This window comes from Notothenia rossii (genome assembly GCF_949606895.1).
Source record: "Notothenia rossii genome assembly, chromosome: 11".
NCBI lineage: Eukaryota > Metazoa > Chordata > Actinopteri > Perciformes > Nototheniidae > Notothenia > Notothenia rossii.
The window spans coordinates 13850178-13876387 of NC_136910.1; the positions used below are offsets into that span (position 1 = coordinate 13850178).

Consider the following 26210-nt stretch of genomic DNA (forward strand, 5'->3'; position numbering starts at 1 on the left):
TCAGCCGGCTACAAAGAGAGACCCACCTACTTCAAGTCCTGATTCCATGAGGGCTCAGCACCAGGGACGCCTACTCCCCATTCATTCACATACAGGCCCCCAGGACTCCATTCAGTGCCGCGCACGCTGTCTGGGGACACAACTGAAGCAACATTGAACTAAAAATATTGAATCAATAAACTCCTGCTGGCTGGGTAATCTGTAAAGTGAAACATAACAGCTCATTAGGCGTGTAAGTAGATAATCACACAATGAGGAACAGTCACAACACACTGAAATACATTGCTGTAATAAAAACATAAAATCAGTATCAAGCATGGTGGTATTATACATATCAACTTACATTTTTAATATAGTGGAATTGAATACAAAAAATATATAATTTGCTGAGATTCTTTTTGACCAACAAATGACACAAAATCAAACCTGCCAAAGGGCCAACGGTCGAACCTCTGAGGATTCGAGCCAAGCAGCTTCTTCTTAATGCACATGAAGCTGTGTTCCATCTGACAGACAGAGAAATCCCCCAGGAGCCCCACTGCCTGACTGGATGTTCCACGATCTACTCTTTACTTAATGAGGTGTCATGTACAGTTTATATAAAAGGTATGACCTTATTAAACTGGGAGGGAAAGGGTGAAGATAAATGGCAAAGCTGTACAGAAACTCACATTGCCTCAGTGGAACAAGAGGCTCTCATTGTGATTGTTCAAAGACGTGTAATTGACGTGTGGCTCTAAATGGTGCTTCAGAATCAAACAAAGGCAATATTAGAAATATGAGATTTTCTTAAAACTGATTTTATTTAAGCGAAACAAATCCTACTTTTTGTTCAAGTGCAGCTCTACAGCAATTAGTAAGAAGGCCTACAAATAACAGATTCAAAGTGTAAATGCTTATAAAATATAGAAACAAACCAATCAAATTAAAATGTTAAGTGCAACGGTTGGTTCTTTCGAATGTGAGCAGGACAGATTCATGGAAGTCATAATTGAAACTAAATGTAGCTTTAAACGCAGAAGGTAAAATCTTATTTAAATCAAACTGTTCTCCTGAGACTGCTCCTAGCTTTCCAAACCCCGTTCTTGTTATTCTATTCCTTTAACTTGATTTCTGACAGCCAATTCAATTAGGCTGGATATGTGTGGGTGTAAAAAAGGCAACATGACAAACTCAGAAGATGGATGGCAACCTTTGCTTCACCATTAAAATCACAATTGCGTCGTATTGAAGCTCGATCCATCGTCGTATTACCAGCGGCAGCAAAATGAACACCCCGCCAGACAGGGTTGTAACTAATCAGCCATTGCAGTTCAGATGTTTTTGAAAAGGGTCTGCATGCTCGATGGTCCTTTTTGGCTCCCATTTGGTAAACAGTTAATCAAGCCTTCTTAAAAAAAAGAAAAGGCAGTATTTAAGGTGGGTTTTGTTTTATCGCAGATTAGGCATGGTGACTCATCAGCCACCTGGCCCTAACTGCAGTCTGTGGGGACGGGATGTCTGGGCGAGTCCCCGTCGGAGTCATCTGGCGCCGGGGAGGAGTGTCGGTAGATGAAGGAGTACAGGCTGATCTCAGGTCGCCGACCGAGGCAGCTCTTGCACACGGAGCTGTAGTACTGCTCCAGGAGATCATACACCTCTCCTGTGAGGGAGAAAATATGAGGATTGAAATCATATCACATACAGCATAATGTAGAGTCTGTTTCATTAGATCACATTGTTCACAGCTAAATCCAAAGATGAAACCTTCCAAAGCATATTTAATCCTGTTATAATATCCTTATTGTCGCACTCTTGGTGGTGAAATATTAGAAAGAAGGGACACAGTTTTATGTAAAAAGGAAGCAGACGGGTTGTTTTCCTTACCGACACAGATCTTGCTCCGAGCTAGGAAAGAGTGCATCTTGTGGACATCTGTCATGAGTTGGCTGTCACCAAAGGTGAAATAGGCCACATCTCTGCCCGCCTCAGCAGCTGCCAGCATCTGGAGCAGAGCTGAAGGAAAAGAAGCTGCCTGTGTTAACGCTCCACTGTGAGAGAGGCAAAAAACGGGTTCTTTAGAATAAAAAGGATTGACCTTTTAATGCTGTTTTTACATGTTTGTTCAAACATTATCATCTTCTTACTCACAGATATACAGTTGAGTATATATTAACAGAGGTCTAAGCTAATGTTAGTATTTGAAGTGTACGCCACCCGCCTCGGTGGCAGTGACTGTAAAAGGCAATAATCGGGGGAATAGGTCTCACCCCCACTGAGAACTCTGGATTAGTTACAAAGAGAAGCCAGGTCTGGCCCCGTAGAGAGCTTTGAATATTTTAAGAGACTGGAAATATGTCTGCTGATTAATGAGAGTTGGGACAGCGGCAAGTTAACGAGCATAACTGAATCAACATTTTCAGAAGAGAGCTATAAGCGGAATATGCCTACACTTCAGCAGTTTCTGTCCCCGGCTCCGTTTCATCCGCTTTTCCCAAGAATTATCTGACAATTAAAAACTATCTGGCTATCTGAGGCCACAGAAGGCAAACCCAGGAGGAGAACAGCATCCGAATTTCAAAGCTCTTCCCAGGAGGCGTGTCATTAAGCAGACAATAGGTGATGATGCCTATGGAGGGCTTTACCGTGCTATAGCTAATTAACAAATATGTATGTATAGTGTTCAAGCACCGTGGCTCAGGCATAAAGTAAGAAGCAGAGATACTACTGCAAACTGTTAGCATTAAGTGTCCTTAGGCTCCCTCTTCAGTGTCCGTGGTACAAGGCTGAGACAGAAAGCTGAAACGGATTGATGGACTTGAGCTGGCGATCAATTTCACTATTAATGAAACATATTAACTTTGTCATTTGATCAATAGAAGGAAGGCGACGAACAGGCTTTAACTAAATGAATGCATTCCCGGAAGACAAATGGATGGCCCACGCTGATCTGCTGGAGCCTTTCAAGCTGAAATATATTCCGTTATATCCAGGAAGAGTGTCCGCTTAGACTGCCAAGTGCATTCAGATGATCTGAGCTTCTTTTTTTTTTAAGGCAGCATTACGTCAGCGCTTACCTTTCAGACGTGTGTCACCTCCAAAAACCCCACAGCCCCAGTTCCCTGTAGCCACTGCCGAGAGGTTATGGCTTTGTTCTTCAGGGCGAGCAAAGCCACAGTAAGCCTAAATAAAGACAGACAAAATAAATGATAAACAATATATTAGATAAGCAAATGTAAACAATGCAAAAAACAATTTAATAGTGTCTTTCATGAGAAAAGAAGCCTGTAAAAAACGTTTGCCGTGTATGAAATTGTTCACAATTTTCTACACAGTAAACTCTAATGTATTCTACACTGCGTAGTGCATTGAGAATTTAGATACCCATGAATCACTATTATTATGTAGTGTTGGATAAATGTTATTCAAAAGCAAACATACACTATTGACTTTTCCATGAATGCTGTTTACACTGCATATTTGATATATTCACTTAAACATTGGGATAAAAAGAAAAAGACAATTCTGTCGTATTTATCACTGCTGTTATTTGATTTTACTGTATGTTTTTTACTGCATTGAGAAAAGCCTACAAAATACTGTGTACCCGAGTATGATATCAATTAAGAAATTAAGATTATGGTACTCAAATAAAGAAAAAAAGATAATGCACTAAGTAGCAAATAGGGACTGATTTCAGATACTGCCAATGCATTATGACAAGCATAGCCCTTCCGTCATCAAAATGGTGACTCTCAGGGGTGACAACACATCAAGTTGTCAATGCAAAATCCACTCTGATGAGCCTCAGGTCTTAGAATCACCTTTTTATTTCAGCTCACTGGTAGTTTTTTTTTTATAAGAGCCAGTCCTACAGAACGTCTCCTTTATATCAGATATAAATGCAAAGTAATTCCATTTGCCTGCAGGTCTGTGCTCGACACATCAGTTAATGCATGAACACATCAAAGGTTGGTTGGATTGGCTCAACATACATTTTAACATTATGTCATTTGGCTAAACCTATTTCCTCAATTCAATTCAAACTGGTGTGAAATTGGCGTAGGTTTGAATAATAAGCATTGCACATTAAATATACTAAACCAAAGTGCAGCAACATGAGCATTTGACAGGAAGACAGGTCAAATAAAAGATCTGAAGGGGCTCTGGACATTTATTTTCACCATGAAATGAAGTGAATAGTGAAAATGAATTGTGCGAGCCCACCCTCTTCCTGACCAGTCATAAATTGTTCCTGGGAAAGGGCCGATGTGACAGTTAGCTGGACAATATTCGAAACAGGATTGATCTGTATGTTGGTGCATTCTTCACACCCTTGTCAGAGCTGTCAAACTCCTCCATGCCTTCTGATTTGACAACATCTTGATTTTCTTTGAGTGGGCGGACTGCACACATGGAAGATTCCTATTTAAAACAAATCTGTAAATATAATAACTATGGTTCAGTGGCGTAAGGTCAAATATGTTAATGGTAATGAATAGCATTAAGCCTATTCTCTACAAATGTAAAAATCCATCAGTCTCTATTACATACAGTTCAAATATTTACCTAGAGAAGAGTAAACATCCATGTCATCACAGCTGACATTTGTTATGTTACTGTTTCCCAATTATCAACCAAACGGACTGACATTAAAGTCAATAAGTCTGAGCAAAGCAAATATTAAGTTAACTAGCAAAAAAAGCTAAAAGATAATTGCAGCCATAAGCCGTTAAAAAGCCATGACGATGGAAGTTCAGAGTGTAACATCAAAGAGTAGCGGTAGATTGCCCATTCACTTCCACTCCCATCAATTATACAAAGAGTGCACACTTTGTATACAAAACCAAAAAAACACTTACAGCAGCACTCATCACAAAGTGACTAAAGTTTCGATGAGCTGACATCTTTTGTTTTTAATTTATTAAAATAGTAACTTTTTATTTTACAAGTGCTTTTTTTATATAAATAACGACCTGCTCAGTTTTGTGACATGCAGAGCAGAGACACAAGAAAGACATGATACTGTAAGATATACATTTAAAATAAAACACAAACATAAAAACTAAAATGACCTTGTTTAGTTCTCGGTCGAGTCTATCGGGACGAAACTGTTCGAGGAAGTTCTTGAACTGCAGCGCATCGATGGCCACAATCTCTGTGCATCTTCTCTGCCAGCCATCTCTGCCAACAAATAAAGAAAATGGTATAAGGTACAACAGAACATATATGCTTTAGTCAAATTACGCAATAATATCTTAGAGCTGGACCTATGACAGAAATAGGAAGTTCCCGTAAATAAAGTCTAAAATAAACAGATAAAAAACTATCTTTGTGACATACAAAGACATGTCTGAATTTACATCATGGTAACGGTACTGGATGGTGTGGGAAGTGTTAGGAAATCATACAATTGGATGGCAGTTAATCAAATAGTTGTTGAGGTGTTTCAGTCTACACCAAGGTGATAGAACAATCATAACTGCCCTCCCATGAGCTAACATGGCCATAAACAATTGTTACGTAGCTTTAAAAGTAGCATTTGTTTGAAATAAATAAGGTATTTTAAGGTTTCTAAAGCAGCTAAGTTCAATAAATACCTGGGGGTTGTGTCCTGGTGGCTGCCAGCCCACTTGTAGGTCTGAGCATAGCCGGTGTATTTACTGTACTGCTGTGAACCTGGTAAGGACAAACACAGACATTAGTCACACCCCATACAAAGCATTAACACATTCATCTTGATATTTAAACATGCTCAGAATTAAAGAATCCTTCCGGTTGTGTTCAGATAGCAAATCTGAAAGAAAAGCAGGTAAAGTTACTTTGGTAACCGGCACATCAAGATCAGTAGTGACCCACTATAAAGCGGTTTAAGGTGTTATTATACTTGAGTAGCTAAAATCAATATGTTTTTCTTCTTTTAAAAATAAATAAAAACAGCAATAACTACCGAGCATATAAACATTATTTCACGCCTGTGTCAGGAAAACGACATCTTGTCAGCTGTTATGAGTGCCAGTCATATACTATAAAGTAGATGGTGGATACATTCTCCTAAAAAAACATGACACTTTGAAACCAACAACAGCTTCCACCATTTACATATCAGTTTAGATTCAAAATCAAAAACAAATTAAAAGTAGAAATGCAAAGAAAAACAGTATCTACAACTGGTTACTCTTGAAATGTCTTTTGTCATCCAAATAGTAACTACTACTACTACTACTACTAATCACAGCAATAATCCAAACCTGCCTATAAAATAATAACCGTTATTTTACTCTCTTCCCCACAGAACCCCATCCCCAGCTTCCACCTGCCCGTGAACCTCTCTGGTTTCCTCAGCAGCGAATGAAGACGAAGCGCGAGGAGATCAAAACAGCTGATCCTGAAGATCCAAGAGCGACAGGAAGTGGACAGAAAGGAGGTTTTAACTTCCCCTCGTTGTCCTGAAGTTCCTGCAACCCCACAGACTCCAAATGGCCCTCCAAATGTACCCATCAGCCCCTAAAACACCCCCCTCTCCTGACCCCCCCCCCCCAATTGTACGCTGCTAGTTTGCCCTCTTCCTCCTCCTCGTAGCTCCCGTTTCCCACAGACATTAAACACACCTTTAACTTTGTAATGATTAAAAGATCAGATTAGTACTCCCTTCTATGTTTTTCAGATTCATACTAAGAAAACAATTAAAAAAAACATTGATGCAATTGTTTGGATAATGATACCTTTATTGATCGAATTGAGGAATACACAAGGTACTGAAGTATGCAGGAAATATAAATATACAAATGACTTTATAAATTAACTGTAATCACCAGAGGTTTTCATTCAGGTGTCTTTAGTGATCCTGCCTGATGTGACCGGATGAAACCGGAGCAGCTGTTTCCTGACAAGAGGAAGGTCAAGTTATTACCCCCCTTGAAACAACGTGAGAAGCAGCGTCTGACCAGCCCACAGGGGCACACTCCACACCGGTAAAAGGGTGAGAGGGGGAGGGGGGGGAGCAGCAGCACAGTCAAACCAATGAGGCCAATAATTAACTTCCCATTCATTAGCGCTCATTAGTATCTGGCTGTCGAGAGCACTCGCTGAGATGCTTCACGCTGCAAAGTGAATAAACCAAGTGATTAGTAGAGGGGCCTCTGTCAGCAGGTATAAGGAGGTGCACAGGGGGGGGGGGGTCTCTAGAGCGCAGTCTGCTTGACAGACATTTCACTTATAATCATCCTGCCTTACACTTTTTAAAGTAATAAGCACAATTACGGCCCAAACCAGACATTCAAGTACCTAAACTGGTTCACAAATACTTTATTTACAGAAAACAGACGAGCAAAGAGGCAGAATGGACAGTATAACATGGTACCTAACTTGTATATAAAGTGTGTATAAAGCCAAGTCATTCAAGCTAAGTCGCCCCGGACCTGCAAATCTACGGGAGGAGCCTGGTGAACATTTTGAACCACCACGGGAATAGCCACCATCTTCTCCATGTCTCCAATCACCCCTAGAACACTTCTCTGTAAAACTCCCCTAATGCACAAACACAAAATCATCCGCTAATTCGGCAGCTCTAAGCGGGGTGGAAGGCTTCTGCTCATTTACATACAGTAAGTGGTCACAGGCTGAGGGATAACATCTTTAAACTCAATCAGCTCACAAAGACTATCAAAACTGGCAACCTTTGCCGCCGCGCACCAACGCTGAAAATGAGAAGTCAAATCACGGATAAACTCCACATGTGTCTGCTTATCCCCCTTGACCCAACTTCTGAACTTTTGACGATACGCTTCGGGAACCAGTTCGTATGATTTTAACACTGCTGATTTTACTCTAGCATAGTCCAAAGCATTTTTGCCACAAATAGCTGAAAAAGCGTCTTGTGCTCGCCCAGTGAGTACACACTGAAGTAACAGCACTCTGTCCAGATCTGACCAGTTTCTTGCCGCAGCTACGGGTTGAATAGGGTGAAAAAAAATTCAGGGTCACGATCATTAAACTTTGGCACCAACCGCAAGTTAGAAATAACATCGCCATTACCTGATGCCGAACCATCAGAAGAAAGCTTGCCCTCTCCAATCAGCCGTAATCTAGCATGTTCCACATCACATTTCATCTTTTCCACCTCCAGCACCTTCTCCACCTCTAAACACTTCTCTACCTCCTGCTGCTGACCCCTCAACTCCAACTTCTCCTGCTCCAACCTCAACTCAAACTTCTCCTGCTCCAACCTCAACTTCTCCTGCTCCAACCTCAACTCCAACTGTTCCTGCTCCAACCTCAACTTCTCCTGCTCAAACCTCAACTCCGACTTCTCCTGCTCCAACCTCAACTCCAACTTCTCCTGCTCCAACCTCAACTTCTCCTGCTCCAACCTCAACTCCAACTTCTCCTGCTCCAACCTCAACTCCAACTTCTCCTGCTCCAACCTCAACTCCAACTTCTCCTGCTCCAACCTCAACTTCTCCTGCTCCAACCTCAACTCCAACTTCTCCTGCTCCAACCTCAACTCCGACTTCTCCTGCTCCAACCTCAACTCCAACTTCTCCTGCTCCAACCTCAACTTCTCCTGCTCCAACCTCAACTCCAACTTCTCCTGCTCCAACCTCAACTCCAACTTCTCCTGCTCCAACCTCAACTCCAACTTCTCCTGCTCCAACCTCAACTCCGACTTCTCCTGCTCCAACCTCAACTCCAACTTCTCCTGCTCCAACCTCAACTTCTCCTGCTCCAACCTCAACTCCAACTTCTCCTGCTCCAACCTCAACTCCAACTTCTCCTGCTCCAACCTCAACTTCTCCTGCTCCAACCTCAACTCCAACTTCTCCTGCTCCAACCTCAACTTCTCCTGCTCCAACCTCAACTCCAACTGCAACTTCTCCTGCTCAAACCTCAACTCCAACTTCTCCTGCTCCAACCTCAACTGCAACTTCTCCTTCTCAAACCTCAACTGCAACTTCTCCTGCTCAAACCTCAACTCCAACTTCTCCTGCTCCAACCTCAACTGCAACTTCTCCTGCTCAAACCTCAACTCCAACTTCTCCTGCTCCAACCTCAACTGCAACTTCTCCTGCTCAAACCTCAACTCCAACTTCTCCTGCTCCAACCTCAACTCCAACTTCTCCTGCTCCAACCTCAACTGCAACTTCTCCTGCTCAACTCCAACTTCTCCTGCTCCAACCTCAACTCCAACTTCTCCTGCTCCAACTTCAACTTCTCCTGCTCAAACCTCAACTGCAACTTCTCCTGCTCAAACCTCAACTGCAACTTCTCCTGCTCAAACCTCAACTGCAACTTCTCCTGCTCAAACCTCAACTCCAACTTCTCCTGCTCCAACCTCAACTCCAACTTCTCCTGCTCAAACCTCAACTCCGACTTCTCCTGCTCCAACCTCAACTCCAACTTCTCCTGCTCCAACCTCAACTTCTCCTGCTCCAACCTCAACTCCAACTGCAACTTCTCCTGCTCAAACCTCAACTCCAACTTCTCCTGCTCCAACCTCAACTGCAACTTCTCCTGCTCAAACCTCAACTCCAACTTCTCCTGCTCCAACCTCAACTCCAACTTCTCCTGCTCCAACCTCAACTTCTCCTGCTCCAACCTCAACTCCAACTTCTCCTGCTCCAACCTCAACTCCAACTTCTCCTGCTCCAACTGCAACTTCTCCTGCTCAAACTTCAACTCCAACTTCTCCTGCTCCAACCTCAACTCCGACTTCTCCTGCTCCAACCTCAACTCCAACTTCTCCTGCTCCAACCTCAACTTCTCCTGCTCCAACCTCAACTCCAACTTCTCCTGCTCCAACCTCAACTCCAACTTCTCCTGCTCCAACCTCAACTTCTCCTGCTCCAACCTCAACTCCAACTGCAACTTCTCCTGCTCAAACCTCATCTCCAACTTCTCCTGCTCCAACCTCAACTGCAACTTCTCCTTCTCAAACCTCAACTGCAACTTCTCCTGCTCAAACCTCAACTCCAACTTCTCCTGCTCCAACCTCAACTGCAACTTCTCCTGGTCAAACCTCAACTCCAACTTCTCCTGCTCCAACCTCAACTCCAACTTCTCCTGCTCCAACCTCAACTGCAACTTCTCCTGCTCAAACCTCAACTCCAACTTCTCCTGCTCCAACCTCAACTTCTCCTGCTCCAACTTCAACTGCAACTTCTCCTGCTCAAACCTCAACTGCAACTTCTCCTGCTCAAACCTCAACTGCAACTTCTCCTGCTCAAACCTCAACTCCAACTTCTCCTGCTCCAACCTCAACTCCAACTTCTCCTGCTCAAACCTCAACTCCGACTTCTCCTGCTCCAACCTCAACTCCAACTTCTCCTGCTCCAACCTCAACTTCTCCTGCTCCAACCTCAACTCCAACTGCAACTTCTCCTGCTCAAACCTCAACTCCAACTTCTCCTGCTCCAACCTCAACTGCAACTTCTCCTGCTCAAACCTCAACTCCAACTTCTCCTGCTCCAACCTCAACTCCAACTTCTCCTGCTCCAACTTCAACTGCAACTTCTCCTGCTCAAACCTCAACTGCAACTTCTCCTGCTCAAACCTCAACTGCAACTTCTCCTGCTCAAACCTCAACTGCAACTTCTCCTGCTCAAACCTCAACTCCAACTTCTCCTGCTCCAACCTCAACTCCAACTTCTCCTGCTCCAACTGCATGGCCAAAAGCTCTTTTTGCTGCTCGAACGTCAAACCAGCTGTCTGAACCACTACCGACCCCTGCCGCAGCAGACTCACTCTTCTGCAACACCCTCTGCTCAAACAAAGATGACAGCTTTAATCTCATGTTTCAGCTTGCTCCCTACAACAGCAATTTTATAATGCTTTGCTATTTCGACCAACTGCGCCTTCTTGCAATCATCTAAGAAATACACTGAGGGCGCATCCACAAACGCCGACAAAGAAGCCATAATATATTACCAATAACCAATCAGAAAGCAAAGTGTTAACCTGCCAATACGCATGGGCAAAAGACAAACCCAACAGAGAATTTCCCCCTCACTGCCTAACCAAAATCTTACTAATCTCACCTAGTCTTCATGTGGCTTGCGGCGGGTAATTAGTTGTGGAGCGACCTGCATGCAGGCAACACCACAAAATCACGCGGACGTGCCCCCGAGACAGCTGTCCGAAAACAGCTGACACTAACCACGTCACCACAACACTATGAAAAAACCAAACAGACGCAACCCAAGGGGAAATGCCACTTAAGCCTAGCGGGGAAATCCCTTTACAAAAGCGTTTCAAACAGCAACATCTTCCCTTCTGATTGGCACACAGAACCTGATGCCCTGTCAAACACTAAAGCTTCCTGAAACACAAAAGACATGATGTGTCCCCCAATAGCAGCGCCAAGCCAGCACAATAACCCATAGGCCGAGCCCCCAAAGAGGAGACACACCATATCAACGATTTAACAAAATATGTTTATTAAAGCAAGTGGTTCAAATTAGCCAAATGAATCAAGTGCAAAACAAGTAAAGCATGAGGTGTGAACGTCAGTGGTATCAGTAAAGTAACTGCAGGGTGAGGATTGCATGAACATGTATGTGTGAGGGTGTTGAGGTGCACAAAGTAAAACAACTGAAATAACTAATAACATACTCAACCGAACCGGGTGCCTGTATGAGAAAGCAGAGGGAAGACAGAGAGGAGCAGAGGCTTTAAAAAGCTGCAGGCCAACAGATCCAGGTGCCCTGAGTTACTACAATCAAGGTGGCTGGATGCAGCACAGCCACACCCTCTCAAGATGAACCCACAGGGGCATCAAAGACAGTTTCTTACAATCCAACAACTGGCTGCAAACAGATTTGCAATAATAAATGAAAATATGTATCTACACTAAACTTAAAGAGTACCATTTATGGACAAAGTTTGTGCGGAGTTGTAACTCTTCTAGTTCATAAGACTGGACAGTAAACTGGCACAGGTGGCAGATAACGGAAAATACCCCATTATCTTCCAAATATATTCAACAAGATGATAAGAGAACCTCTTGTTATTTTCTTTGCTGTTCAATACCACAATTTGTGTTATAAATAATTTGGGGACAGGGTTTAAAAAAGCTTTTCAATACAAGTTACTTTATGAAAGTTTCAGAATTGTTTCAAGTTACTACGGGAGACCACTGAAGGACATTTGCATAACTGATACAATGCCCTGCCGCCCTGTCTAAAGTATTCATACATCTGACCTTTAATGGTCCTCCAAGAATATCAACTCTATGATTAACCATATTTGCGTTTGAAAGGAACAACCTTCATGAACAATATCAATGATGATATTTTTTGCAGTGCGAATCAGATCAATCTTGGCCCGGCCAAGATGTGTCTGATTGTTAAAAATGATTTTTCTAAATGACAAAAAGGTTGCATAAAAATCACCAGGTATAATGTGCGGTGCTCCTGAAGGTTGTTCCTTTCATGTGTAAATACATCACAACAAACTGTCTCATAGTGATGGTGAACCAGAGACAGAAAAAGGTCAGGAGCGCATCTCATTGCCATGTTGAGGTAAAAGTGAGAAACGAGAAGGTAACATTTAATAGTGAAGCAAGATTTCACTATTTCCATCTATGAATCACATGACTTCACCTTGATGCAGTTTATACGTTTGACCGCTCCAATGGCAGCCACATATCTAGCAATCAAAGATAAATTCAATTAGGCCCGGGCACTTTTGCAAACGTCACTGCAGAGGTAAGAGCCATTAGCTTCCATGCTGTATGCCAAAGCACATGACAGGGGGACATGATTTACAACATGGCCACAACGCAGCTAGGGCTTAGACTTGGCTGTTAGGACGGAGGACAAGAGATGCGGGAAGGGTTTAATAAAGATGATGGAATGGGAGAGTCCATTAGCGGAGCAGGTCTTGGGCAGGTCTTCCAGCTATAATTAATTCTGGGCCCGGGTAATAAAGTTAAGTGGCGTAAGTGGAAGCGAGGGAGAGATGGCCAGCAAGGAGTCTGAAGGTGACTCCACCAAGCACAGAAGATCTGCTGCAGTGGTGTGATGCTGATCAGGAGGGCGGTGGCTCTGTTGCCTCACTTCCTGCTCATCCACCCCCTGGTCATGCATCTTGGTAATATATTTATGGTCAGTGAGTTTGTGTGTTGTAACAGTGGTTTACGTCATGCACTTGAATATATTTAAATGCATAATTTCAAGACACATTTATTTCCAATGTAATCAGAAGTTTTTTTTTTTATATAAGCAGCTAATATTTGGTGCTAGACAAGGATAGTATCGATAGTTTATCAAACGATTTCTGACTGTGTTGGAAAGCAAGGTTATAGGGTCAGAGAGAACCAAAACAAAATGGATGTAAATCCAAAACAATGAGCTTAAAAAATATTGATGATAGTTGCTGTAATGTCATAATGTAAGATCTATATGGACCCAAATGGAATTCAATGTGTTACAAGGCAAGAGCTGTATTTTTATCCTGCTATATATTAAAAATACTAGTAAAAAGTTCAAAAAGCTACCTTTTTTTACTCTAATTCTTATGCCTGATTATTCCCTTAATGTACAAAGTTACTTTTGTGATAAACTTATTTTGTGATTTTTTTTGTTGAAATGGTTTTACTGGATAAAAGTAAACTTCCGTTAGTGTTATAAAAGCAACTACTATATAACATGACTTTTGTTTTCCAAACTCTCCATCCAAATCAATCAAGCAAAGAGTCAACAGTGTTGAGCAGTTTGAAAAAAACAGGACAGCAATCAGCCTCCTCCTGAGGTTCATACGTCTAGCGGTTGTTACTACGTCTACTGGCCTGTCACAACCACTCAATACTGAAGTAGTCTGTGGGAGTTAAATGACAGAAAGACACCAGCTGAGCAATCAGGACAGGCCAATCTACAACTCCCGACTGATGCGACTCTTCCCTTACCTTTGGGCCAATCAAAAAGGCAACATGGGACAAGGACAGATACAGAAAACAGGGCAATATACAGAAAAAAATAAGCCTCATGCTGTGCCGGAATGGGTACATTGAAGGTGTATACTGTATGCTCTGTGTGTCCAGAAACGCCTTCTGTTTCTTCTGTCTAATTATAGGTCAAGCATAAGAAAGTAAACCCAGGGGCACTATTGATCTGATCTGGATCAAATGATTAAAGCATAAATGATTGAATAGAAAAAAGATTTCTTCAGAGGATTTCTTTTGTATTTGTACCCAATGTGTGGAGGAGTTTTATTATCACTGACCTGTGATGATCAGACATTCATTATGATCCAGGGCTTCAGTGAAGAGGCGAGAAACAATAAGCTCAGGGTTGATCAGAAAACGGATTTCCTCCTGGACTAGACCAGAACTGGTGACTCCTCCCCCCACAAACTGGTTGGCAAAATCCACCTGCAAATCAAGATGGATGACACGTTATGAAGAAAAAACACTGAAACATCCCTTGCAGCATGGACTGCATATTGCAGTCACATGCTCATAGAACAAAAAAAATTTCTTTGACTTAACGTGTAGTTTCCCAAACTTGGACAGTAGGTGGAAAACCCTTCATGAAAAGGTTTCAGGCTTTTTTATTTTATTTATTTGTGACAGAATCCCTGACATGCTGATTGGGAAGGTGTCCTGAGGTGCTCACATTACTCAGACGTCTGTCCCCCATGCCAAAATGAGCTCTCCCCAGGAGCAGCACTTAGGCCTGCTGCTGCCAGTAGCAAATATAAAAAAACAAGAGCGGAGTCCTGCAGTCCAGAGTAAAAATCTCCCTCCAGTCATAACATGCTGCTAAATTGACGGCCGACTGGTGCCTGTGCTATAGCTTGCTGCTTGCTGCTTGTGCTGTGTGCGCAAATCTATGGGTGTCACTGATTTACTTGTTTGGTCTGTTTATGATTCAAAAGAAAGCTCATCGTTTCAGCTCATGAAACAGACGTGACGAGTCATGGTTTTAGTCAGAAATCAGCCGTGTGGAACTTATTATTGAATTCCCTGACAGTTGTTGCTCATTGGCCTAAAGACAGCACACGCCAACCCCGTCACAATCCCAAAGAAGTGGCTTCAAAGGATCGAGCCGCAGATCTTCCCAAACTGGTCACTCAACACTGGGACAGCGAGCGAGCCTCTAAAGTCTGCTTTGACAGGCTGTCACACACACACACCACCACCCACCACCCCCCCCCCGCACCCCAGCAGAGCATCCATCAATCCGGGCCACGGCGTACCCCGGGGCTGGTCATGTGTGCACATCAACTGTCAGCTTGTGGAAACTGGAGGCAAACAAAAGGTGAAAGGCAGAGCGGGCCGTCCTGACAGAGTAAAGAAAGCAGGGCCGACACAGAGAGCAGAGGAGGCTCAGAGGCCTCGACCCCGGTCCCAGCACACACTCCCTCCGACGTGCCACCAGCTCCCTAAAAAAGGCCTTTTCAGCAGTCGTAAGCATTCTGGGTGAAAGACTCCAGAATGTGGTGGCTTAGTGACTGACTGCATCAGAGGAAAAGGGGATGGGAACCAAGCAGGGTGGAGTATATCGCAGACATTTATCAAGCAAAAATAAAGGATACTGCGAGGTTAAGTCCATTAAAGTAACAATAATGACATTGTATATTCACTAGTGAACACTATTGCTATACTATTCTTACCTGAAGCATTCCATAACCATCATCCTCAATGGTTCCTTCACAAGTGATGTGGAGATTTGTGAGCTGAGCCTCTGAGCTGAAACACAACGAATGAATAATGTCTGTTAGTTATTGATGAAAGTTGAGACCATGGATTCTTACTTGCTTCCAAACAGTCTTTTAGCTTTAGTATTTAGCAAGCTGCAGTGTATTTTTAATGGCAGAAACAATTGACATACTACTACTACGCTTTGAACAGTGTCAATACACTTCACCTTTTCCAATTCAGAGGTCGATCCAAGCTTTTTCGTGTGAATGTCACAAGTCCGGTAGGCGCTGAAAAGCAAAAAAGGGAAGTAAGGAATGATTGTCTTTTATAAAATCACTTTGCATCAATAACATATTGCAAACATTTTCAAATGAAATTGTAACACCTACTTTGCTCAGTGACACTTTTGAAATAGCAAATCAGGGTTTTCAGTTTCTCAATCTTGCTTGAAGAGCCCCCGCCAAAGAGCCTGAAGGCAGGAAGAGATTTTTTGATATTAGGATACATATGTCTTTTTTGGCAAACAGGTTATTCACAGCATCAGAGCCAATGACCAACACTTTCAGTAATCCACTGGTTAAACAACTAGAGCCATGAGTGGGAAACATGACTCTCCAGTGCGTCGAAACACAAGACCTCCACTTTGGCCATGTGAGTTCAGTCATGCTTTAACTTTTGATATGAATTGGTTCATCTCTCACTCAGCTTCCCTTTCAGTCACTATCCGATTATGCAGGAGCTCCTTCGCTGTTACGACAATGGAGTGGCCCGAGGCGAGTCACACTGGTGAGCTACTTCACAGCACTCACACAAAAAAGGGAACAGAACAGAGAGGGAACCAGGGCTCCCTCCTCGGGGGTACATTAAGAAGCCCTGTGTTGCTTTTAAGCAACAGAGTCCTCAGGAGGCAAAAGGTCAATCCTCCTGAAAAATAACACACAAAGCTGCTGGTAGCGAGGTGCAGTGGGCGGGTTTGAATGCAGCATTGAGCCCACCATCTCTGTAACCTAAACTCTGTAAAGAACGCAACAGCCCTCCTCAAACACCACGTTAAAGAGAAAGAAAATGTCATGCGAGTGAAATGAAATAACCACAAAAGCTTGATGCACTGAGAGCCCTTCAGGGGCCGAGAGACGCATTCGTCCAAGTCAGCTCCCGCATCCAGTGTTGCCCCTAGAAACCATTGTGTGTGGTGTAGTCTTCAGGGCATAAGTCTTTGACATGAGCTGGCCACTAGTAAGAGCAGGCTTTTAGTAACATGTTCTCTTTGGGGAAAGAGAGAATTAATAAAGTTATATAACATCAATAGACCTCCCATAGATGTATACAAAAAAGTTATTATGTAACTGGACAAAAGGGGATAAGTGACCACAGTATGTACAGCGGTTGGGTTCTTCAATCATCAGAATAAGAAAACATTTAACAAGAAAAGCTAAATGCACTTTGTGGTCAAATTATAAATAAAGTTTGCTTTTGATGAATCCGTTGATTGACAGGTCCACCATTTTATTAAGCCAAAAAACAAAACAAAAATACTTTTAATAGTCAGCTTTATCTCATTGTAGAGTTCATATTTGCATTGTGATAAATCGGTTTTTGTGCAGTTTATTACAAACAAGAAGTTTCTATTGAGGTAGAATAACATCGGAAGATAAACAGCTTTGTTTGTATTTCCTCTTCTTATTCCTTTGAAACAGAAATGCAGAGGAAAATAACAGTTTTGAAAAACACAACTTTCAAAGCTGGCTCGCACCAAATCGGTGATTCAGGGACATTTTTAGCGGCAGGCTAACAAGATGACTGGGCTCTCCTTTCAAATCGCAGCAAAACCTTTATGTGAATGAAATGCTGATGCAATTGAACTCTGTAACAGCCTTCTGCAAAACAGCCAATGGCTTTCTCCATTGTCAAGAGCAGCCATCTGAGTCAATGTTAATCTAATTCTGACCTCCATTTAGGTAATTACACTGTGATGCCAAAAGAGATGGGGGACAAGACTGAGCAGAGGCCTGCAGACTGTTTTGGCATTACACCACCCAGACCATCTCTACAGTAAAAGCTTGCTGGAATAAAAACAACTCCTGCATTAATCTTTTTCCTATGTGATGCTTTTAAAGGGAAAGGTTTGGCTCTTAACTACACATAAAGAACTGTATTCATATTTATTTTAAAACTGACAAGTGCCAAAGAAAGATAGATTGGCCAACAAATAGCATTATAGTGTAAAGTTCTTGTAAGTATTGCAGGCAAAAGGACACATCAAGTTCTTTCAAATGTCATGACACCTTTTTCTAATCACTGTACAGATAGCTTTTGCTCATACAATCTACACACAATGTAAATGCTCGCTTTAACACCCAGCAGGAAGATAAAATGGTTTATAGCGAAAACGTATACAGTAGTGCCCTCTCATGGAAATGAAACAAGTTGTCCCAGCAGCGTCATTTACAAACTGATTATTTGAACATTAGGTATGAAGGCACCACACCGTCGCATTACCTGAAGAAGTTGATGTCTGGGTAGTTGTAGTACTCAGTCTTCCTGGAGTTGCGTCGGGGGAAGGTGCAGAAGAAGGCGTTGGCGAGCAGACATGCCACCTGCTCCTGAGACACGGTGATGGAGTGGTCCAGGCCTTCTTTAAGGAGGGGTATCGGCTAGAGGAGGAATAGAGGTACAATTTAGGAAGGTCAAAGTAATTTGTTTTATCAATTTACCAAACGAGACACTGAAGTACGTAAATGCACAAATTTGGCACCACTCCATGCTTCTTCAATCATAATCACAATCGTCCTTTGCTCACAAGAGATTCATACTCCTGATAACGGCATTTCGTTTATAAATAAACAGTGCATCTGTAAAAGCTATTCTGTCACGGCGATTGGGAGTGCTTGTTGAATTAGGGAAGAGAGATAAACAGGAAAGGTAAGTGATAAGATACAAGTTACCAATTTAGAAAAAACACAATATGAATGATGGAGGTCCTTTCAAATCAATCTGACACAGATTTGTATGTGGTAGTAGATCAGATCAATGCAAGAGCCCATTCAGTTGACTTTAATATCAATCTATTCCTCTATCTCAAACACAGACTTAAAGACTAGCTAGCCACTCAATGTTTAATTTGTAGACAAAAAATACATTTGGTTATAGAAAATAGCTAATTATAAAAATGATAAATACATTTTTACACTAAAATACACACTTGTTTATGGCTTACAATGCTAGAATTTGCTACACTAAATGCTTTAGCACAAACATGTTCGATTAATTAATATTTTTCTTGTGGTCTGGGCCACTTAATATGTTTACCGTATATAAAAAGGTCATTCTTGATCAATTTAACACTCCGAGATATACAACTTAAATGACTTGCAAATGGCTACACAATGACACTTTTTCAGCTGCTAACTCACATTGCTCTTCATCATCCGCACTTGAAAGCAGCGGATGACCAAGAGGACTTTAAAACATCAGAGAAATGACCATCAATAGCTACGTGCCTTGACCTCACCATTTGTACTACCATGATATTTATCATGTCGTGACCCGTGGGATCAACCTGCTGCGGTGATCTACTGTGTCACGGACCAGTGAGTCAGTGCCTGTTGGTTAGTGATGTTACCTTGGTACAGAGCTCAGATGCTCTCAGTGCTAATTGCACCATGTCTGGCAGCAGGGAGTCAAACAGATGTTCAGCAGCATCAGGCTCCAGGACCTTGGAGAGAGCAAGAGATCTGTTTATGTTTGTTGTTTTGCCACAAAACTCAGCTGTGACATTATTAGCTGTTCAAAATGTACAATTTCACTGAGAAACTTAAAGTAATGAAATGTAAACTATACAGAACATCAAAAGGCAATAACGTATTTAAATCAAGTACAAAATAAATGCAGATGTAAGACAAATAGTAGAAAAATGAATAACTGTCTTTAATCTCATATTGGACTTTATATTTAAATGGATTGTGAAAGCTATAATTAAAATACATCTGGCTTCAGCTGAACAGTTTGTATATAATAACATCACCAAACAGAAAAACATATTAAAGTAACATCATACATGACTCCACAACACTGCCTACGTGCTCTAATGTAAAGTAGACAATATACAGTGTATACAACCCGTATTTTCAGCCATATTGGCTACGAAATGTCAGAATGATCAATCACAGAGCCATTCAATCAAGGTTGCACGCACAGCCATGCCAGCTGATTAAACAGTCTTCCTGGAAGAGATGCAAATGGCCAAGCATTTGAAACCGAAAGGACAGTGTGTGTCCAAGACAAGGAGCCTTGACTTGTGTTTTAGCAAAGGACATTTATATTATGGCAAAGGAAGCCTGACTAAACACTGTCATAAGTAATGACCCGGTTGACATCATAAACTGCCCCTAGGGGCGTAATAAATGAAGGCAGTTGACAGGGCGAGACTGGGATATAGCTGAGGTAGTATAAGCCAAGCTCTTTAAATCAGCAGAAGACACTGCATCAAATCAACTGAAGTAACACTCTGTATGACTTGATACAGGTCTGTACATCACACCCAACTGACAATGTAATCAAGCAAGATGTGCGAGTGTGGGCAGTAAGAAACCAGATTTAAGAAACCAGATTCAGATTTAACACAACTCCTGATGCTCGGGGGTTCCTATTCCCCACAGGTCCGAGCAATAAAGCAATCCGCCTGACTGCTTCTGTGGACGTGTGGCCGTGTAAAAATAAACCGCTTGCGTGCTCATAACCGTAAATACAACACTGGTTGTGATGGAGAAAGCGAAATTGACAAAAACCAATGCTGTCCGTCAACAGCTTTTCACATATTCATAAGGTTATTGTGCAGGAATGAATATTCAATGAGGTTGCCCAGCCCGTCACTCCATGCCATTCATGTCTCCGACACTCGCAAAAAGCCTGCTCCAGGGTCTCCAAGCTGAAATCTCTAACGGAAAAGTAACAGAGGGGAAAATGGAGTAGGTAGAATGGCATTGTTTGCCTTTCCTCATGTTGCCTGTGGGTTGCACTGGAAATAAACAAGACTTATAAAAAACTCTGTGATTGTTTTTTACAATAAAATAGGTTAAATACCAACACTATATATTCTTGGCTGTGAGATATGTACGAAGCCTAATTGCTACTGCCTCTGCTGCATAATCAACTATAAAAAAACGCAGATATATCCACTCACTTAAGCAGTGAATATATTCTATAGAGGGGCCGAGGCAATAAACAGACTTTGTCAAGAGGAACTGTGTGTGTCAAATTTGCAATAATATGGAGCATAAATAAAGCCAATCTATTAAGTGTGCGCTACCATGACTTATACGCGACTCTAAAAAGTGACATGAAAAATATCTAAAATGAAACACATCTGTGACACTTTCATTGCCACAATTTTACGTCAAATTTAACATGTGTTTACTTACTCCGACAAACCACCGTCAATATGAACCGACAAAGCAATAGCTACAATTGATGTGACACCTCGTTTAAAATCCATATTATAATAATAATAATACATTTGATTTTTAGGCGCCTTTCATGACACCCAAGGACACCATACAATTTGTTAAAAAAAAAGAACATGATAAAAACCCAAACAGGAAATCATGGAGGAGACAGTCAAGTGGACACAAATGAAACATATAATGGGGAGCACTACAGTGAGTAGGCAGATTTGAACAGGTGGGTTTTTAATTGGGATTTGAATATGGTGATTGTGTCTGACTGTCGGATGTGCGGGGGGAGGGAGTTCCAGAGTCTGGGAGCAGTGCAGCTAAAAGCCCGAGCACCCATGGTGACGAGGCGTGGGGTGGGAACGGTTAGCAGATATTTGTTTCAATAGATGTAATGGCACTGGACATTTTGCAGTCAGAAAACATCTAATCTTTCCATCCAAGTTGACTTGATACAATTCAAATCCAACCACAACAAAACTTTGCCTACGGCTAAAGCCTCTCAACATGTTCAGAATGTATCCAACAAAAATCCCATTCGACATGATTTATGACATATATGGCACACAATTGACTCAAGAGTATAAGGCTGAAGTAAATCGTTTTCTAGGATGTAATGTCATGAAATGCCATTTCATTTCTGACAACTTACTAAACTTTGACCTTTCAGCTAAATGTTAAAATATTTCTCTGGACTCCCACTTTGCCTCTAAAGGGCTTCAACATTCTCCTATGAAAAATCCATTACTAAATAATTGACATGATGGCTTTCATATAAACAAGCATTACATATGCTTCCTTTCCTGAGATATTGTAAAAAACATCATGAACTCAAGGTGATGCTATGAAGCACTGAGTGGATGAGTGCTTTTTACTACAAGGAAAATAAAGGCCATTATTTGTCTATTCTTACATGCTCAGGATTTCTTAAATCAAACACTCATGACACAAGATGGCCCATCTGTACTAAAGGAAGATTGCTATTCCTTTCATGAACCAGACAGTAGTACAGCCCTTCTGGATTGTACAAAGGATGACGCAGAGCGCATCAGGACAGGAGATGATGGATGGCCTTCGAACCAGGCAGGAAAACGCACTGACATCTCTGAGCAACAACCAATAAACAAACAGAGCTCTGGCCATCATAACGCAACACGGGGTTATCTGGGGACAGGTAATCTGAGTTTCAGAACTCTAAACTGCACAAAAACATAGAATATGAAAATTGTATTGTACAAACTTGGAGCAAGTGTTGTGCCTCTGTTTGTGTAATGCTGCAAAAATGCACTCACAATGCTTGAGAATCAATTTGCTAATATAGAACAAAACTTTTCAAAAAACTTAAAAATGTCATTACCACTCTTAGCTAGATATTTACTTTAAAAACAGTATCAGTTCAGTCTATGAGAGACTAATTGTACTGCATAACTTTGAATTATTCTGCGTTTCCAAGAAGAAAGGAAAAATGGCTGCAAAGTAGGCCTATTGATTGATATTGATTCACAATCCCACTTAAGTACTGGTTATACTAAACTAAATCTAATCTGGTGTCAAATGAGACATCCATATTACTTTTTCATCCACAAGCTGAAGACATTACCCTCACTACCTGATGAGACATCTGTACTCTCTTTGACCCAAGCTCTTTGAGAAACACTGGTTTACGATGCCTTCTGTCGGGCAATTAAGTATCATGATGGGACAGATGAGATTTCATTAGTCAGCTAACCCTCTAACAACTTCAACATGTGTGTCCATCTGCATGCCAGTATTAATGAACTCACTCTTATGATAATACAATTACAAGAACATTCAACTTTAGTCACTACATCTGGAATCATTGATATTCTTTACCTTTGTGCAGTAAAGTCGCAATGCGGTGAAGTCCCATTTCTTCGCCTGTGAGGAACTGTACTTCAAAATGGCATTCTGTTAAAAACAAAATTCAATAATTATTTGAAATATAGAATCTAAATGAATCTTTTTAAGTTAATATTACTACATTTGTGTATTAAAATAACAAACATATTGGCCAAAATAGTAACATTCTCAGATACTGTGTGCCTCTCAGTTTCTGGGCTTATGACGCCATCTTATGGCATAGTCTGGTAACAACAGCCACAGTGCAGAATGCCTGTTTTACAGAGTGAAATGTATTAGGCCCTGCCAATAAAAGGATAGCGCACAGATGTGAAACTTGCCTTCAACTCGAGTTGACATGTAAATTCGTCGTTCAAAGTTTCCTTGATCAATTCCCACCGACTCTTATTCTTTCTTTCTTGTGTTTCCTGTTGAAGCACACAGCTTGTTAGTTCTCTGCGGGGTGAATAGTTACGCATATAAAGAATAACAAGGCTGTGTTGTTGTGCCCGTTTCTTGCAGTGGTTTAATGAATCAATGTAAAACAGTTTCGTCATTTACCCCCTCAGCCGTTTTTCTCATAGATATTCTGAACAATCTGTGCTGTTGTATTAGCTGTAAAGTGTCTCTACTGTAGGCAATTTTTATTATATGTACAGCACTTTGGATCGACCAAAAATCGTTTATAAATGTGCTATATAAATCAAATTTGATTTGATTTGATTATTTCATTTCTCGCACATGCAGATTTGAAACATGTAATGTGGATGGGTAAGCAACTAAATAGTATACAACTCTTGAGAGTTACTACAAATAAATATACCAATGCTCATAATAGTATCCTTATTGTTCGCACAAAAAGACTTTAAAATAGTTTAGGTCAGTCATAGTATTTACTGTTTACTTGCCCATATAAAACTTTACATTAATGTGCCACTCATATATATTTTTAACATAATCCATTACTACAATTGTTATTTAATACTGACATGTCAATAAACATTTTATATATAAATAGATTACCTCATCATGCACAGGAAACAGGTTCAAACTGGAACAGGGCATCTTGACATGGATGTCATCCCAGGTATCCTTAAACCTAGCAGGATATGGAACAGGTACTTTACCATTGTGAAGAAGGTCCGTCTGTCAATGGGAGTGAATGCAAACAAATTGCATTAGAGCATGTGGTCTGTGTGCAAAACAAACTATCCAAATTACAATAAAATATAAAGCAGACACACTCAAAAATACATATTAAAGATCAGGTTTTTTATTTTACTTTTCCTTTGCAAGTTTACACAAAAACAGATTCTTTTTGTACACATTTTTTCTGAACACTGTCTCAGAAACATGCAAATACATTAGATTGACAAGATAAATGGCTGTTGTTTTAATGACGTAAACATCTGAAGTGTGAAGAAAGAAATACTCCAACCCTTATCATCACAGTGTGTTGGCCAGGAACATCCTTCAGCGGTGGAAGCGGCCCCCCACATTCAGGCATTCTGTTGAGATCATTGATTGGTGTCCCCAGCCATTTGACATGAGGTTTGCCCGAGGTATTTTCCTTGTCTGCACCTTGTTTGTCTGAAGGCAGATCTGGTGATGATGTCCCTGAAAAGAAGTCTGTTATTTTGGTATTGTGTTGCTGAGCATGTCTCCACTTCTTCTTTCTTAAACGTATCATAATTATAAGACAGTGTCTGCATATGCTCACTCTCTGCAGAATCCATGAAGGCTGGGGATACTGGATTGTCTTCATACAGGTGTTGTGGTGTCATGGGCTGGGTGTCTTCATCCAAATCAGAGAGAGCAGGCTTTTCTGCCTTTGTACAGTCTAGAACCTGAGCTGAGGTGCTTTGTAAGACACTGTCATCACCGTCCATCTCTACATCCTCTTGGATTTGGCATCCGTCAGCTGTACTTGGGTTTCTTCTGGGCTTAACCAACCATTGATCAAGAGTACTTTTTAAATTATGTTGTTGTCTTGGGCCGATTCTTTGATGGTTACCTTTTGTCTTTACGCCTCGCAGACCATCTGCTCCAGCCTTTGGCCGTATATCCATCCTTTTAAGTGGGTTGTGTTGCCTTCTTTCTTTATTTACTGCGTCATTATCTCCTATCTTAAAGCTAAAAGTTGGGACTGAAAAAAAGGGTTACAAATCAAAAACCAAGCTAATGACTTATTTGGTGAATTTTTAAAATGGCATCTAATCCAAATACCTTTGAGGAAAGATGCAAAGGAAGTTGGGGCACTGGTTTCAAACCTGATTCTCTTTGCTAAAGGTTCCAAGTCTGTGAGTGCAGTCATTCTACAAAAGAAAAACCAACACATAAGACCATGTCCATATTAAATGGAGAGAAAGGTGCGTCTTGGCACTTTAAACATAACAAAGAAAATGAATGTATACTCACAATACAACTTGAGCTGACACCACGATTGAGGCGTTATGTGGTTTTGTCCAGACTTGATTCTTGGTTAGTCCTTTCTTCAATAGGTTAGTTAATCTTAATATATGGTACGACGCCATACATGAAACAATCTATTTAAAGAAAGCGCATAGTGCTTTGGTTAACCAAAGGGACACCATTCTCTGGTTTGGTGACTATGGGACGTTTCGTAACTTGTAAGCGTTAGATAAGTACTAAATGAAGCAGGAACATTATGTCTTGTAGTTTAATATTATATAGAGTTATAGAAAAATCGACAAGCTGTCGAGAAACAATTGTCAACAAACCATAGCTTGTAAGCTAACGCTTGCCTTACATGCTAACTGGTGTAAAAACAACCGGCAAATAATTCAGAATAAAGTCAGAAACTTTATCCGAGTAGTTTAAATTGATAACTTGATATATGAAATAACTTCAACTTATATTATAAGAACATTTGTTGTTTTTTGTTAATGGTAAACGCACTTAACATGGCTAAAAACAGTGCCGTTGTTCAACAACATTACACTTCCGCCTATGGGTGACGTGACGTCTCAACTTCCAAAACAACGCGATATTTCCAATGCAGTTCTCGCAAATGTTGTTTTTGACATAGAAAAGTAATTTTTTCAGAAATTCTGAATAAGGCCCTCTGGAAACCAATGCTATTTTTTATGTAGACGTACTAAGTCTTTATATTTATATCAATATATATTTATACTTGTGTGTACAACAACAACAACAACAACAACGACAACAAGGAATGCGACAGAAAGTCACCCACTTACTGTAGGATAGAAGTAAATCATTTAGGCAGTGTAACCGTTCACTTAACACTAACATTTACA

General features: G+C 41.1%; 1 protein-coding gene across 1 annotated transcript; it reads right to left on the reverse strand.

Moving 5' to 3' along the window:
* Positions 1 to 273: 273 nt before the first annotated feature.
* Positions 274 to 25886, reverse strand: LOC307025409 (poly(ADP-ribose) glycohydrolase). The gene is made up of 18 exons (XM_079660046.1): positions 25348 to 25886; positions 25156 to 25244; positions 24650 to 25075; positions 24368 to 24546; positions 23953 to 24075; positions 23271 to 23357; positions 22924 to 22998; positions 19242 to 19334; positions 18119 to 18273; positions 16009 to 16088; positions 15846 to 15906; positions 15592 to 15667; positions 14200 to 14347; positions 5580 to 5658; positions 5055 to 5163; positions 3057 to 3162; positions 1867 to 1995; positions 274 to 1642 (listed from the first exon to the last, which is right to left on the reverse strand). Exons 1-18 carry the CDS (start codon positions 25461 to 25463, stop codon positions 1473 to 1475), a joined length of 2301 nt encoding a protein of 766 aa, XP_079516172.1. The 5' UTR covers positions 25464 to 25886; the 3' UTR covers positions 274 to 1472.
* Between the last annotated feature and the right edge of the window lie 324 nt (positions 25887 to 26210).

Excerpts from the sequence above, each read along its gene's own strand:
- LOC307025409 (XM_079660046.1), bottom strand. The coding sequence starts at position 25,463 with ATGGCGTCGTACCATATATTAAGATTAACTAACCTATTGAAGAAAGGA. Across the intron at positions 23,358-23,952 it reads TGTTTCCTGTGCATGATGAG|GAAACACAAGAAAGAAAGAA; the intron begins GTAATCTATTTA and ends GTGCTTCAACAG. Across the intron at positions 3,163-5,054 it reads TCGACCGAGAACTAAACAAG|GCTTACTGTGGCTTTGCTCG; the intron begins GTCATTTTAGTT and ends GTCTTTATTTAG.